Consider the following 17886-nt stretch of genomic DNA (forward strand, 5'->3'; position numbering starts at 1 on the left):
GGGCTTTGGAGAATTTGGGAAGACAAGGCTAGGAAGGTGAGTTGAGACCAGATCGTGAAGGAACTGGACCATCAGGTTAAGGGCTTCAGTAGGCAGTGGGGGCCCCTGGAGAGGATCCCGCCTTGGTTCCTTTCTCTCTGTCTCCGTTCAGTCCCCCAGGGACTCTGCCTTTCCAACCCGAGACAGTTTCCTAGAAGCAGGAAGTCATCGCTGGCCAGATGGGTGGTATTCTCAGATCCTTTCTGTATTTGGAGGCAGAATCCATCCCTGATCTGGACCACATGTGTCTTCTCTGTCTCAAAGTGAACTCTGAATCTCACAGACGGTGTCCCTTGGGTTTCTGAAATGGCTGAGCTTTCTGCAACTCTTCTCAACATGGAGCTTTGGGCGAGGACCTATGAACTTTAGCTCACAAGGGATGTTCTCAGAGTCTTGAAGGTGCAGAGGGAAAAATACCAGTCAGAACACTTGGCCGTGACGGCCAACACCTGCCACAGCTTGTTGTGTGGTCATGACAAAGGAGGCTGGCATTCCTAGTCTCAATATTCCTATCAGAATGGTGATCAGAATGATACCTGTATCTTTTAGATCTTTTTTGTCTGCAGGTAACAGAAAACTCTAGCTCAAAATGACTGAATCTGGCACTTTCCAATAGAAATATAATGTGAACCACATATGTAATCTAAAATTTCTAGTAACCACATTAAAAAAGAAAAAGAAGCTGGTGAAATTAATTTTAATAATATATTTGATTTAACCCATTATCCAAATTATCATTTGTACATGTAATCAATATATGATTACTGATGAAATATTTTACAGTAAAACCTGTGAAAGCCAGAACCTGTGTATGACGGAAGCCTATCAGAGAAGGAAAATGCAAAACGAATGATACAAAAGGGGTAAGACTATACCCTGTCAAAGGTGGAAAATCTGTGAGAGCCAGATAAACAAGGCAGTCCCCTTGAGTGCCAGCTCTCACAGGTTTCACTGTACATCCCTTTTTGTACAGTCTTCAAAATTCAGTATTCAAAAACCACGTGGCTAGTGACTATCATACTGGATAGCACAAACTTAATAAAGATATTTATTATCTCACATAAATAATAACCAGAATCCAGAGGTGGGGGGGCTCCAAATCAAAAACCCATTGCCATCGAGCTGATTCCAACTCATAGCAATCCTACAGGTCAGAGTAGAACTGCCCGATAGGGTTTCCAAGGAGTGGCTGGTAGATTCAAATTGCCGACCTTTTTGTTAGCAGACGTACTCTTAACCACTACACCACCAGGGCTCCAGGGTGGCTTCAGGATTGATTAATTCGGAGGCTCAGCAGCATCAACAAAGAACCAGGTTCCCGCTATCTTTTTGCTCTGCCATTCAAAGAGTATCAGCTTTGTTCTTAGCTACCTCCCCTCATGGTTCCAAGATGGCTGCCACAACTCCAGGCGTCACCCCCAGAGGCAGTAACATTCGGCAGAAGAGAGAGCATTTCTCTGCATGTATCTTTTTGTAAGAAAAAGGAACTCTTTCCTGCCCACCCCCCAAACTCCCAGCAAACTTTCTCTTAGGTCTCAATGCCAAATTTCATCACATGCTCATGGATAATCCAATCACTGACAAGGTGGATAGACCTGAAAGTTTGACTTAGAGGAATCAGGATTTACACTTGCAGCTGGCGACAGGCTTACCTTCTCTGAATCATACGGAGGAGTACTGGCCACTGGAACAAAACTGAGGTTCTGTCAGGGAAGAAGTGGAAATTTGCTGTTGGGCAAGCAACAACCAACAATGTCTGCACAATACCTGCTCCTCCGACCTCACCAAGCTGAACTAATGTGAAAATGACGTCAAGCCTTAAGGTAGTTTTCCAAAGAGGGTTCCATGGACCACGAATCCTGAAAGGTGTTCTGCAAAAATGGGTCTTCTGATTGAAGAACTTCCCCGTCTTGGAGACCACAGCACTAGTGAGCACATTAAGAGTTCTGACAAGTCCTACAATAAAGAAATCTTTGATTCAACCTTGATTTTCTTAAACTTACTTGACCTCAGGACTGTTCCCCCCGCCCCCGCTTTGTTTTCGTGATAAAATCTATTAATATAAGTTTTGAGGAACATATTTTTGGAGATCCCGCCCTAATGGATTATTAAGTTGTACAACAGGGAAAATTCTCCACAGGCTTCATGCCCCCAGTTTGGTCTCATGTGGTTGGAATGAATGACCTGCACTAAACACACTGGGGTAATTCCTACAGACCAGGTCAAGGACAGAGCGTCTAGTGGCTCAGGCCACAACTGTCCTCTCCCTGAGGAAGGACAAAAAGTAGTGTCCTCTTCACTGAACTCATCCAAGCCTTTCTATGGGTAAGTCTCACATAAGACTGTTTGCCTATGGTTATTTGCTTATTTTCCTTGCCTTTTCCATGGTGATCCATCTGGTGTCTTCCCTTCTGAAATGGACATACCTCTCTGTCAAGGCAAATTTATTCAGACTGATGATAAAAGAATACATTTGTCTGATGTCATCAATATCAGTTGTCAGTTGGTTACTCAAATAAGTCAGTTGAAAGGGGGAAACATTAAAAAAAAAAGATAAACACATCTCATAATTTTATTTTAACTTAAATCATATATATGTATAGCCATTCAATTTTTCTTTCTCATTCACTAATCGTTTGATAAGATCCTTATTGAATGGAGTTTTTCATCATCTTTCTTGTACTCCCATAATGCATCATCTCTAATTTCGAGTTTCTTTTGGTTTCTTTAAAGCAGAGCAAGAAATTAAAGACACTTGCAAAGCAATCCAAGTGAAGAAAATGTCTATATTTTTATAATTTCATTTCCAGTCTTTTATCGTTACCTTATTCATACCTAATTTGAGAGCAATTTTTTAGGGACTCTCCTTTATGGATGTCCAAAAGCATTCAGCTTGTTTTTGGAGAAATAACAACTCTCTTTCTTTGTACACTTATATCCCATTGGTTTATATGGTAAATCCACCACCCATCTGTTAGTTTGTCATCCTGTGGCAGCTTACATGTTGCTATGATGCCACCAGTACTTCAATTACCAGTAGGGTCACCCACGGTAGACAGGTTTCAGTGGAGCTTCCAGACTAAGATAGACTAGGAAGAAAGGCATGACAATCTACTTCTGAAAATTAGCCTGAAAACCCTGTGAATCACAACAGAATATTGTCTGATACAGTGCTGGAAGATGAGCCCCCTAGGCTGGAAGGCACTACACAATGGCTGCAACTACGGACTTACACATACCAACAATCAATTTTGAAGATGGTGCAGGGCCAGGCAATGTTTCATTCTGTTTTACGTGGGTGACCACGAGTTGGAGCCGACTTGATGGCAACTAATCACCATCATTCAAAAGCAGCTGCAGCAGTATATCGACAGGAAAATCGACAGGAAGCTGCCAGAAATTCAAGCCAGATTCAAAAGAGGGTGAGGGACCAGGAATATCATTGCTGATGTCAGATTGATCCTGGCTGAACGCAGAGGATACCAGAAAGATGTTTACTTGTGTTTTATTGATGATGCAACGGCATTCGCCTGTGTGGATCATAGCGAATTATGGATAACGTTGCAGAGAATGGGAATTCCAGAACACTTACTTGTGCTCATGAGGAACCTGTACATAGATCAAGAGGCAGTCATTCAAACAAAACAAGGGGATACTGCATGGTTTAAAGTCAGGAAAGGTGTGCGTCAGGGCCGTATCCTTTCACCATACGTATTCAATCTGTACGCTAAGCAAATAATCCGAGAAGCTGGACTATATGAAGAAGAACGGGGCATCAGGATTGGAGGAAGACTCATTAACAACCTGAGTTATGCAGATGACACAACCTTGCTTGCTGAAAGTGAAGAGAACTTGAAGCACTTACTGATGAAGGTCAAAGACCACAGCCTTCAGTATGGATTATACCTCAACATAAAGAAAACAAAAATCCTCATAACTGGACCGATAAGCAAAATCATGATAAACGGAGAAAAGATTGAAGTTGTCAAGGATTTCATTTCACTTGGATCCACAATCAACATCTAGGGAAGCAGCAGTCAAGAAATCAAAAGACGCATTGCATTGGGCAAATCTGCTGCAAAAAAAAAAAAAAAAAAGGACCTCTTTAAAGCACTGAAAAGCAAAGATGTCACCTTGAAGACTAAGGTGCGCCTGACCCAAGCCATGGTGTTTTTAATCGCCTCCTATGCATGTGAAAAGCTGGACAATGAATAAAGAGACCAAAGAAGAACTGACACCTTTGAATTGTGGTGTTGGAGAAGAATATTGAATATACCACAGACTCCCAAAAGAATGAACATATCTGTCTTGGAAGAAGTACAACCAGAATGCTTCTTAGAAGCAAGGATGGCAAGACTACATCTCACATACTTTGGACATGTTGTCAGGAGGGCTCAGTCCCTGGAGAAGGACATCATGCTTGGTAAAGTAGAAGGTCAGTGAAAAAGAGGAAGACCCTCAATGAGATGGACTGACATAGTGGCTGCAACAATGGGCTCAGCATAACAAGGACTGTGAGGATGGTGCTAGATGGGGCAGTGTTTCGTTCTGTTTTGCATAGGGTCGCTATGAGTTGGAACCAACCCAATGGCACTTAACAACAACAACAACCACCTCCACAACATCATATAATAGATATTAATAAGCCACATAATTTCAATAATGGAGACAACTGCAGTAAACAGGTTTGGGAACAGGCTTAAAACAAACATACAGCTCCACAGGTGGGTACAGAAGTGTGTGCCAGAAGCATCACTGTGCTGAGGACATCAGCAAGCAGGTTTTACAAGGAATGAAGCATGCGGTTCATCTGACTAGTTGGTTAATTGGAGGTCAGTTGAGAGGTTTTACAGCTCTCAGTCCAGGTTGAATGTTGGCATCATCTGGGGTGCTGTAAAAGAGTCCAGTGCCCTAAATCAATCTCCCTCGAGAGATAAAAGAACAGATTTAGGCATAAAGAAAGAACCAAGGAACAAGGACTTTCCCCCAGAGTGGACAGGGAGCAAGCCTTACCCTAGAGCTGGCACCCTAAATTCAGACTTCTTGCCCCCTAAACTGTGAGAAAATAAATGTCTGCTTGTTAAAGCCAAAAAAAAAAAAAAAGAGTCCAGTGCCCAGCTGAATTAAGTCATAATCTCTGGCCAGGAAGGCAGATCTTATAGTGTACATGTGGCTTCCCGAAGCCACCCTGTGTGTTAGGGGATGTGAAGGCAGGTCTCACTGATGAGCAGACCCCAATATTTTCTTTCTCTCCAAGATGAAAGCTCTGAAGCCTCTCCCCGAGCCAAGGATGCAGCCAAAGCAGGGAAACCTGGAATCCCGGGGCCCAGGGGTGCTCACACAAGCAACCAGACTCAGGCCGAAAATTGAAGCTGGCCTTGTTCTCTCCCTCCAAGCTCTCTCTGTCCTCCCTGGCTCCTTTTCATCTTTCCAGTTAATCCTTTCTGGGCCAGCTTTTCCAAGCAAAGACTCTAACCTGCCAAAAAGCTGGTCTTTATTGAGCACTTACTGTGTACCAGACATTGTGTTGTTGTGTGCTGTGCAGTCGATTCCAACTCATAGCAACTGTATAAGACAGAGTAAAACTGCACCATAGGGTTTCCTAAGCCGTAATCTTTACTGGAGCAGATTGCCAGGTCTTTTCTCCCATGGAACAGCTGGTGGGTTTGAACCCATCATAGCAGCTGAGCACTTAACCATTGTGCCACCATAGCTCCTTGGCACACTGTGCTAGCTGCCTCCATTTGCTAGCTCACTTAATCCACAGGTCAACCAACCCTCCCCACTCCACTGCCACCCAAGACCTGGACCATTATCTCTTGTCTGGCTATGGCTTCCTAATGTTCATTTTTGAGACTGGTTGATTAAATTTAACGTATCCCTGGCACTAGACTCCAAGCCCGTCATGGGCAGGGACCATGTCTATTTGGGTCACTGCTGTCTTCCCAGCACCTAGCATAATGAACGTGCGATCCAGAGTAAATGCTCAGCAAATAATTGTCAAATTCAAAGGAATGAACGAACAACCACAGAAAGCAGGTATTGTTAGCTCCATTTTACAGAAGGACAAAATGAGGCTCAGCAGGCTGAAGTAATTTATACATATTTTAGAACTAGTGTCAGAGGTAAGGTTAAAGCCCAGATCATTCTATACTAAACCAGGGAAAGAGGGTACATTCAGATCTTATAATTCAGGAGCCCCATCTGAGGGACAGGACTGTGTTTACCACGGTCACGGCCTTTGCCAGCCTTTATATGTACCCCAACAACTCCCAGGGTTTGAGCTGCTAAATCTAGACCTGAACACGCTTGGCAGCCACTGCCATTCGTGACTGAGCACCTACTGCGTGCTGAGTCACGAGGGAAAAGAGAAGATGTGGTTCCTTATGTTCCTTGAAGAATGTTAAGAGTGTCACGCAGGAGAAGACACTCAGAGATATATCAGCTGTTTACCGAGGGCTTCCCTGGGCCTGGGAACGATGCTGGGGTCACAGTGGGAATAAGCTAGACACAGCTCCCTCCTCATAGAAGCCAAAGTCTAGCAGAGAGGGCTTGCGGGGAACAACTGATCACAGTAATTATTTAGTTGCAATTGGGAAAGTGCCAAGAAGTGTAGAGTGACATGGTGGCCTGTGGCTGTCCTGAGCAGTTTGAGAAACCTTCCTGGAGGGAGTCACATTTAAGCCAAAACTCGAAATGTCAACAGGAGTTGAGCGGAGGAATAAGGAGGGGAAGAGTAGGCCAAGAAGAAGGGAAAGCATGGGCAAAGACCCTGAAGTGGGGAGCCCAGTGTGGCAAGGTGAAGTAGGATAGGCAGGTGGGGGAAGCCCATTCCAGGCCTTGTAGGCCCCTAAGGATCTTGGTCCTTATTCTGGGGAAGCACTGCAGGGTTTACACGGCCACGGAGGAGCCAGACCAAAGTTGTATCGCCACTTCCTTCCACCGAGGGCCCCTCTCAGCAGATGGCTGCAGTCAGGGGCCTCCTTCTCTCCCTCCTGGCTGTGTCCCTCCCATTCCCAGAGAGAATTGCCCTGTACCGTCCTGTCTTAGAGGGAGTCGGGCTGAGGATGGCCCGGGCACTTAGCTTTTCCCTGTTCTCAGTGCGCCGTCACTCTCAACCTCCCCTGGTTGTCTGTGCCTCTTGCCACTTGCTTGTAAGTTTCCTAATATAGCCTGGCCGTTTCCTCCCCAACTGGTGGCCAAGTTACTCTCCTGTTGGAATCTCAGCCTTTCTCGGGCTTAAAGGGACCATGTCAGCCCATCTCACACCAATTAAAGCTACAGGCAGGTTGGTTGATTCCATTTCACAAGCTCGCTCGGATCCAGAGACTAGCTGTATTCTCTCTTTCTTTTCTGTCTTAAACACTGGCTTCTCTGCTCTCTTCTTGCTCACTTTTCCTTTTTATGTCTTTGTTTTCTTTCTTCTGAGATGTGAAAGGAGCACAGCTAGAAATGGATGTGTATTTTGGCTCTGACACGTTTATTAGCTGTGTTATCTTGGGCAAGTCCTTTGCCCTTGGTGGGCCTTAGATTTTTCCTATAAAAAAACTGTAAAATACCTGTCTGCTCATTTTCACAGGGCTGTGCTCAGACTGCTGTCACAGGAAGAATACAGAGTCTCTTCTCGAATGTATGCTGTTCATTCATTCATTCATTTAACAAATACTAACGCACTGTTCTAGGCACTGAGGACGCGGCAGTGCATAAAAAGAAATTCCTGCCTTTATGGAGCTTACATTCTGGTCAGGGAGATAGTCAAGAAACAAAATAAAGAGCAAAACACACGTTATATGAGGCATCCTATGAAGAAAAATAAAGCAAGGAAAGGAGACAGGAAATTTTGGGTGGGGGATTGCGATTTTAAAAAGGGTGGTCAGGGGAGGTTTCACTGAGGAGCTGCCAACTGAGTAAAGACTTGAAGATGGCGAGGGAGCAAGCCATGCAGATATCTGGAGAAAGAATATTCCAGGCAGAGGGAATAGCAAATGCAAAGGCCCTGAGGCAGCACCATGGCTGGTACAGGAGGAACAGCAAGGAGGCTTTTGTGGCTAGAGAGGAATGAGGGGGAGAGGGGAGAATGGGAGGACATGAGGACAGAGAGGTGATAGAGGTGAGATCAGATAGGGCCTTGTGGGTCACTAAGGGCTTCAGCTTTTCCTCTGAGTGAGAAGGAGAATTTCTGGAAGCGGTGACGTGATCTGACGTACATTTTAACAGAATCCCAGTTCTGCTCTGCCTTGCTGTGTGACTTTGGGCAAGTCACATCACCTTTCTGAACATCAATCTACCTACGAAATGGAGATACTTCATCTTCTCCATGAATTCATGCCCAGTGCTCTCCTCTCTTCTTGTCTGCCTCCGTCTCCGTTTGGCCCTTTTGTAGCTGCTATTCCATGATTATTAGTTTCCCATGGCTGGTTATTGAAACAAGAAGAGTCCTGATGTCCCTCTTTTCCCAGCTGCTCCTGCCTGCCACACAGAGGGGCTGAAAGTTGCTCAAGATCTTCATGGACAGTAGGCGCACTAGGGACACTCCCCAACAAATTAAATCAGAATCTCTAGGGGTGGAGCTGAGGAACCAACATTTTTTTTAAAGCTCCCCTAAGCGCTTTTACTGCGCAGCCAGGATTGAGAACTGCCGCTCAGAGCGTGAGCTTCGGCATCAAATGGGCCTGGGTTTGGATCCTGCTTCCTTGGTGAAGGCATTTAACCTCTCAAACCACAGCTTCCTCTTCTGTAAATAAGCATAATCAGGGGACCTGCCTCTTAGGACCGGGGAGAGGCTGTGCACTGCACGAGTTCCTTAGTGGAGGCTCTTCAACCAGAGAGGGCTGGTGTGGGTGCAGCTCAACCCTGAGCTGGAGTAGCTGGAGGGACCAGGCAGTAAGGAAGTATCTGGGCACTGTCCTTGGCCTCCTGAGTCACAGTGCCCCAATTCCTAGGACCCCTGCACCCCAGAGTAAGGCCAGACCTTAGAGAGCTTCACGCCCAACATGTCACTGACAGATGGGGAAATTGAGGCCTTAAGAAAGAAAGGGAGTTTCCTAAGGTAACACAATTAGATGGAGTTTCTGGACAGGTTCTGCCCATCGTTGAACAAATACTTATGGAGCACCTTTAGGAGCCAGGTATGCTCTAGGTAATGGAAGAAAAAGATAGAGACGGTCCCTGCCCGCATGGAGCTTCCATTCCAGAAGGGAGAGAAAAGCAATAAATACAATAACCCAGAAACCCAGTGCCGTCGAGACGATTCCGACTGATAGCAACCCTATAGGACAGAGTAGAACTGCCCCATAGAGTTTCCAAGGAGCACCTGGCATATTCGAACTGCCAACCTTTTGGTTAGCAGCCGTAGCACTTAACCACTACACCACCAGGGTTTCCAATAAATACAATAGATATAATATACAATATTATATTATATATATGATATTACTATCATAGATAAATATTTATATTATAAATATAATAAATAAATCATACAGTCTGTTAGAAGGTAATAAGAGCTATGGAAAAAAGGGAAAAGTAGACCAAGTAGCATCCTACCTTGCACACCTGTGACCTGGCACGTTCCCAGCAATAGAAATACCAACGCCATCACTCAGACTCCCTTGGGCTTGCCCACTTTGTCCTTGCACACTCGTGTACCTCATGCACTCCTGGGGCCTCACCTGCTCACACAACTTCACATACTGACACTGACTCACACACCCTCATGCTACCTCACACACTCGTGACCTCGCAACACTCGCACCGACCAAGCATTCATACCATTGCACAACCTCCTACTGCCTTGCCCACTGATCTTGCACACTCATACACACTCATGGAGCCTCGCCTGCATTCATAACTTATCACTCTTTGGCCCTCAGATGGACTGCTCCCTCTCTCAGCCCCACCCGGCCTTGCTCTGCCCTTGCACACTCAAGTTACCGTGCACACGCAGGGACCCCATGGTGCCATCCCACTAACTCATCCTCCCTTCGCCCGCAGGGACTTACCAAGGCCAGTTCACCAATGGCATGCGCCATGGCTACGGCGTGCGCCAAAGCGTGCCCTACGGGATGGCCGTGGTGGTGCGTTCGCCGTTGCGCACATCCCTGTCGTCCCTGCGCAGCGAGCACAGCAACGGCACGGTGGCCCCGGACTCGCCCACCTCGCCGGCCTCGGACGGCCCGACGCTGCCCTTGCCCGCCATCCCGCGCAGCGGCTTCGCGCTCAGCCTCCTGGCCAACGCCGAGGCGGCCGCCCGGGCACCCAAGGGCGGCGGCCTCTTTCAGCGGGGCGCCCTACTGGGCAAGCTGCGGCGCGCCGAGTCGCGCACGTCGGTGGGCAGTCAACGCAGCCGCGTCAGCTTCCTCAAGAGCGACCTCAGCTCAGGCGCCAGCGACGCCGCCTCCACCGCGAGCCTGGGCGAGGGTGCCGAGGGCGCCGACGAGGCCGCGCCCTTCGAGGCCGACATCGACGCCACTACCACCGAGACCTACATGGGCGAGTGGAAGAATGACAAGCGCTCGGGCTTCGGCGTCAGCGAGCGCTCTAGCGGCCTCCGCTACGAAGGCGAGTGGCTGGACAACCTGCGCCACGGCTACGGCTGCACCACGCTGCCCGACGGCCACCGCGAGGAGGGCAAGTACCGCTACAACGTGCTGGTCAAGGGCACTAAGCGCCGCGTGCTGCCGCTGAAGAGCAACAAGGTCCGCCAGAAAGTGGACCACAGTGTGGAGGGCGCCCAGCGCGCAGCCGCAATAGCGCGCCAGAAGGCAGAGATCGCAGCGTCCAGGTAGGACCCCGCGTGGGGGCAGATGGGGGCAGATGGGGGGGTCCCCATTCGGGGAAAGGGTCCTGGGGCAGGCAACCTAGGAGGTCCTATCTCTGAGCCTGTTTCTGCTTCTTTGATGGTCAGAGGCTCTCCATGACCTTTAGGACGTTAACTGGAGGCACTTCAGGCTCTGGTGCCACCTGTTCACCTGCCCACCTTTACATCCATCCAACTACTCCCCATCCACCCAAACCTTCCATTCACCTAACCATTCCTTTGTCCAAGCTTTCTAATATCCGCCTGAACAACTATCCATCCACCTGGCCATCTACCCCCATTTAAACAATCATCTTTCCATCTTTTTTCTCATCCAGCCATCCATTCCTAAGCCATCCAACCACCCAGATATCCATCCAACCACTCACCATTCCCTCATCTACCAATCACCCACATTCACTCACCTGCTCCTATCCTGGCACCCACCCGTTTATCCAGTCACCTCCATTTACCCAACTACTCCTATCGCCCAACTATACTTCTATCCACTGAAACATCCACTGTCACCCACCCACCCAATCATCCAACCACCCATCCATCAACCACCTATATCACGTATTATATCTCCAACCAACAGTCCATTCACTCTTCCAGCCACTCAACCACCCCACTCATCTAACCAATAGTGCATTCAACCACCCTCCCATCCACTCAGCACCCCGCCCCGTACGTATTCAAACTCCACTGTCTTCTCATTGTACTTCAGTTAAAGCTCTAATGTTTTTGTGAAAAAAAAAAAAAAAAAGCATTTATAAAAAAAAATGCATGGTGCTATTTTTTTTAATTTTGTGGTTCAGAATATGCAGAACAAAACACACCCGTTCAACCATTTCTGCATGTACAATTCATTGATTACATTCTTTGAGTTGTGCAACCATTCTCACCAGGGGCAGATTATCTGGTAGGCAAAGTAAGCATCTTGCTTACTTTGCCTACCAGATCATCTGTAGTGAACAATTTCACATGGGTTTTACCCCATCAAAGACATTTTTTATTAGTTAAGCTAAACTACTGTTTGGTTTTAAGATTTCAGGAATATTTTTTGGTTTAAGTTTTAAAGATTATCTCAGGGCAATAGTTTCAGGGGTTCATCCAGCTCTCTTGGCTCCAGAAAGTCTAGAGTCCATGAATATTTGAAATTCTGTTCTGCATTTTCCCCCTTTTGATCAGGAGTCTTCTATAGAATCTTTCAAAGATGTGGTGAAACCCATGTGCAATTGTTCATTACAGATTAGTAAGTAAGCACAAGTAAGTCCATACTTCCCTTGCTTACTGGGTCATCTGCCTCGGTCATGGGTTGCAAATTTGAAAGAGGCTTTGATTCTGTAGGAAGGTGTGTGGGGTTGGGAGAGAGAAAATGCCAGCCATACCTAGAAACAGAATCTTTGATGTGAAATTGTTCACACAGACCATCTGGTAAGTAAGGTAAGCACTGTGCTTACCTTGCCTATTGGATAACCCTCCCCTGATTCTTACCCTCCTCTCCTGAGATGTTCCTCCTCATTAATATAAACTTACTGCCCCCTAAGTTCCTGTCTAATCTTTCGAGTTACTATTGTCAATTTGATCCCATGTACATAGTTCTTAAAAGAGCACAATACTCAAGGCAGACATTTTTTACTAGTTAAGCTAAACTATTTGGTTTTAGGAAGACTTCAGGGGATATTTTTGGTTTAAGGTTTAAAGATTGTCTCAGGGTAATAGTTTTAGGGGTTCATCCAGCCCCCTTGGCTCCAGAAAGTCTGGAGTCCATGAGAATTTGAAATTCTCTTCTGCGTTTTCCCCCTTTTGATCAGGACTCTTCTATAGAATCTTTGATCAAAATGTTCAGTAACGGTAGCTGGGCACCATCCAGTTCTTTTGGTCTCAGGGCAAAGGAGGCAGTTGTTCATGGAGGCAGTTAGCCACACATCACATATCCTCCTCCTGTTCCTGACTCACTCCTCCTTTCTCTGTTGCTCCAGGCACGTAGAGACCAATTGTCCTGCCTTGGGTGGCCCCTTGCAAGCTTTTAAGACCCCAGGCACTACACAGTGAACTAGGAGACAGTACAGAAGCACTAAACACATCATTAGGCCAATTAACTGGGATGGCGCATGGAACCATGACCCTAAGCCTCCAAACCAAGGAAACAAATCCTGTGAAGTTTTTGGTTGTATATAAGGAACCTCAGCAGCTACTTTTTTTTTCTTTGTCACTGTTATAAATATATCTATCACACAACTTTTGCCAGTTCAGCTTTTTATAGGCGTATGACTTATTGACAGCAATTACAATAATCAGCTGTGTAACCCTACTCTTAATCTGTGTGATTTTTCTATCACTGTTAACCCTTCTTTCCCCTTCTTCCTGCCCCTAGTAACCACTAATAAACTTTGGTCTCTATACATTTGTCTTTCTTGTCTTTTTATATAAGTGAGGTCATACAATATTTGTCCTTTTGAGACTGACTTATTTCACTCAGCATAATGTCTTCAAGCTCCATCCATATTGTAGCATGTATCAAGACTTCATTTATGTATATAGAAAATCCCAAAGAATCCATAAGAAAACTTCTAGAACTAATAGAAGAATTTAGCAAAGTTGCAGAGTACACCAAACCCATTGCTGTTGAGTCAATTCTGACTCATAGCAACCCTGCAGGACAGAGTAGAGCTGCCCCATAGGGTTTCCAAGAGCAGCTGGTGGATTCAAACTGCTGACCGTTTGGCTAGCAGCTGAGTTCTTAACTGCTGTAACACCAGGGCTCTCTATACACCAGCAATGAGAAATCTGAAAGGGAAATTAGGGAAACAATTATATTTACAATAGCACCTAAGAGAATAAATTATGTAGGATTGAATCTAACCAGGGATGTAAAGGACTTACACAATAAAAAGTATAAAACACTGCTGAAAGAGATTAAAGAAGACTTAAATGGAAAGGTGTTCCATGTTCATTGATTGAAAGACTTAATGTTGTTAAGATGTCAATGCTATAGTTGTGAACTATGGTGACTCTATGTATTGAATCTATAGTGAACTATAGATTCAATGCAATTCCAATCAATATTCCAGTAGCCTTCTTTACAGAAATAGAAAAACCAATCGTCAACTTTATATGGAATGGCAAGAGGCCTAAATAGCTGAAACAATGTTGAAAGAGAAGAACAAAGTAGGAGGACTCACACTTCCTGATTTTAAAACATATCCTACGGCTATAGTAATCAAAATGGCCTTGATCTAATATAACAATAGATATACAGATCAAAGGAATCAGATTGAAAGTCCAGAAATAAGCCCACACATCTACCTTCAATTGATTGTTGACAAGGGTGCTAAATCCATTCCACGGGGAAAGAAGAGTCTTCAATAAATGGTACTGGGAAAATTGAATTTCGACATACAGGAAAATGAAACAGGATCCATGCCTCATACCATACACAAAAACAAATTAAAAATGACCTAAATGTGCAAATTAAAACCATAAAATTTCCAGAAGAACAAGAAGGGGCAATGCTGTCAGGCCTAGCTTTCAACAATGGATTACCTAACATAACAGAAGCGCAAACAGCAAAAGACAAAATAAATAAATGGGACCTCATAAAAATTGTTCATCAAAAGCCTTCACCAAAAAAGTGAAAAGACGAGCTACTGACTGACAGGATATCTTTGGAAACCGTATATCCTACAAGAATTTAATAACTAAGATATATAGAAAATTTTGACAACTTAACAAAAAGACAACCCAATCATAAATGGGAAAAAGATTTGAATAAACATTTCACCAAAGAGGCCATTCAGGTGACCACCAAACACATGAAAAGATGCTCAGTGTCATTACCCATCAGAGAGATCCAAATCAAAACCACAATGAGTTACCATTTCACTCTTACTTGAATGGGTAAGAAAAGGTAAGAATGGGTAAAAAAAAGAAAGAAAATTACAAGTGTTGGTGAGAATGTGGGGAAATGAGAACCCTTATCTATTGCTGGTGGTGGAAATGTAAAACAGTATAGGTGTTGTTACAACAATATGGCAGTTCCTCAAAAAACTAAAAATAGAACTACCATATGACCCAGCAATTCCACTCCTAAGTATATACCCGGAAGACTTGAAGGTAGACTCGAACAGAGACCTGTATGCCAATGTTCATTGCAGCACTATTCACAATAGCCAAGAGGTAGAAACAGCCTGAATGCCCATCAACAGATGAATGAATAAACAAAATGTGGTACATACATTCAACGGAATACTACTCAGCCAATAGGAGAAATGAAGTCTTGATACATGCTATGATATGGATGGAGCTTGAAGACACTATGCTGATTGAAATAAGCCACTCACAAAAGGACAAATATTGTATGACCTTACTTATATAAAAAAACAAGAAAAGGCAAATGTATAGAGACCAAAGTTTATTAGTGGTTACCAGGGGTGGTAGGGAGAAGGAAAAGGGGGGTCAATGGTGATGAAAAAATTGCATTGATTAAGGGTACGTTACACAGCCAGTTATTTGTAGTTGCCGTCAATTCAACCTGTAAAAAGTTGAACTGGCAAAAGTCGTGTGATAGATATATTCAGGACGACAGCAAAAAAAGAGTAGTTGCTGAGACTACATACATAAACACCTCATGGGATTTGTTTGCTTGGTTTGGAGGCTTAGGGTCATGGTTCCATGCGCCATCCCAGTTAATTGGCCTAATGATGTGTTTAGTGCTTCTGTACTGTCTCCTAGTTCACTGTGTAGTGCCTGGGGTCTTAAAAGCTTGCAAGGGGCCACCCAAGGCAGGACAATTGGTCTCTACGTGCCTGGAGCAACAGAGGAAGGAGGAGTGAGTCAGGAACAGGAGGAGGATATGTGATGTGTGGCTAACTGCCTCCATGAACAACTGCCTCCTTTGCCCTGAGACCAAAAGAACTGGATGGTGCCCAGCTACCGTTACTGAACATTTTGATCAAAGATTCTATAGAAGAGTCCTGATCAAAAGGGGGAAAACGCAGAAGAGAATTTCAAATTCTCATGGACTCCAGACTTTCTGGAGCCAAGGGGGCTGGATGAACCCCTAAAACTATTACCCTGAGACAATCTTTAAACCTTAAACCAAAAATATCCCCTGAAGTCTTCCTAAAACCAAATAGTTTAGCTTAACTAGTAAAAAATGTCTGCCTTGAGTATTGTGCTCTTTTAAGAACTATGTACATGGGATCAAATTGACAACAGCAACTCGAAAGATTAGACAGAAACCTTACAGGGCAGTGAGTTTATGTTAATGAGGGAGGAACAACACAGAAAAGGAGGGTGAGAATGGTTGTACAACTTGAGGAATGTAATCAGTGTCATTAAGTTGTGCATGTAGAAAATGTTGAATTTGTGTATGTTTTACTGTGTATTTTCAACGAGAACAACAAAGTAAATAAAATTTAGAAAAAAAGGCACCATTTCTTCTACTTGCTGAGTAGTATTCCATTGTATGTATGTACCACATTTTATTTATCCATTCGTCTGTTAATGAGCATTTGGATTGTTTCTACCTTTTGGCTACTGTGAATAGCGCTGCGGTGAACACTGGTGTACAAGTCTCTGAGTCTCTGCTGTCAAGTCTTTTGGTTGTATACTAGGAGTGGAATTGCTGCGTCACATGGTAATTTTATTTTTAGTATTCTGAGGGAGCACCACACTGTTTTCTGCAATGGCTGTACCATTTTGCATTCCCATCAGTAATGAATAAAGGTTCCAATATCCCCAGATCCTCACCAACATTTGTTATTTCCTTTTTTTTAGCCATCCTAATGGGAGTGAAATGGTATTGGTTTGCATCTCTCTGATGGCTAGTGACGCCGAGGATCTTTTCGTGTGTGTGATGCCTATTTGAATGTCCTCTTTGGTGAAATGCCTATTCAAGTCCTTTGCCCATTTGCAGGATGCTATTTCAAGTGCTTTACAAGTATTGACTCATTAGGTCCCCTTTACAACCTTACAGGTACTGATTTTATTTCCATTTTGCAGATGAGATAATTGAGGTTCAGAGAGGTAGGGTGACTTGCCACACATCATCCAGTTAGAGAGTGGTCCTTTATCATCTGGCTTCTTCTGTCCTGCCTAGCCTCATCTGCTACCATTCTTGCTCTGGACCTGGATTGCCTCTGTGCTAGGCACCCTAGCCTTTTATCTGTCCTTCTTTAGTTCCTGCTGTGAGAGGCCTTTTGTTCATGTCGTTTCCTCTGCCTGGACTGCTCTTCCTTCCTCTTGCTGCCCACTTAACTCCTACTTCTTCTTCAGAGCTGAGGTCAAACCTGGCTTCCTTGGATAGCTGACGAGGTCCAGTCCCCTGTCACAGGCAGACTCTCACTCGACTGTATAGACATCTTCTTGGAACGTGTCCAGTTGCAACTTCACTTTGCTTATGTGATTCGTTTTTAAGCTACCACTTATAAGGGGCCCTGGTGGCGCAGTGGTTAAGAGCTACAACAATGTATGGCTGCTAGCCAAAAGGTCAGCAGTTTGAATCCACCAGCCACTCCTTGGAAACCCTATGGGGCAGTTCTACTCTGTCCTGTAGGGTCGCTATGATTCGAAATCGAGTCAACAGCAGTGGGTTTTAGTTTTGGTCCCAGTCACTGTTCTGAGGTCTTTACACGTGTTAACTCATTTAACCTGTAGAAAATCCTTTTGTTGTAGGTCTTTTTATTAGTCCCATTTTGCAAATGAGGAAACCTAGGTTTGGAGTGAGCTAGAGGGATGGCAGCAGGTATGTCAAGATGGTGCTGAAAGGCACTTGCCTGTCCCAGTGCCTATAGCAATCTTGTTGGTGTCCTAAATGGCCTGGCCTGGGGACTGTGGCACGTGGTCTTCAGAAGTAAGCAGACTTAAAGCCAAAAGACCAAACCAAATCAAGCCTCCTGCAGCTGAGCTGATTCCGACTCCTAGCAGCCCTATAGGACAAGGTAGAACTGCCCCATAGGGTTTCCAAGGCTGTAAATCTTTGCAGAAGCAGATTGCCACATCTTTCTTCCATGTAATGACTGACTGGTGGATTCAAACCACCG

The 17886-nt window shown here is 44.9% G+C and overlaps 1 protein-coding gene across 1 annotated transcript in view; it reads left to right on the top strand.

Moving 5' to 3' along the window:
* Positions 1-17886, top strand: part of JPH2 (junctophilin 2) — an 88186-nt gene that overhangs the window by 26067 nt on the left and 44233 nt on the right. Inside the window, exon 2 of the mRNA XM_049868709.1 lies at positions 10033-10822. Within this exon, the coding sequence (XP_049724666.1) occupies positions 10033-10822 (790 nt within the window). The remainder of the gene's footprint in view (positions 1-10032; positions 10823-17886) is intronic.

This window comes from Elephas maximus, chromosome 25 (assembly GCF_024166365.1).
Source record: "Elephas maximus indicus isolate mEleMax1 chromosome 25, mEleMax1 primary haplotype, whole genome shotgun sequence".
Classification (NCBI taxonomy): domain Eukaryota; kingdom Metazoa; phylum Chordata; class Mammalia; order Proboscidea; family Elephantidae; genus Elephas; species Elephas maximus.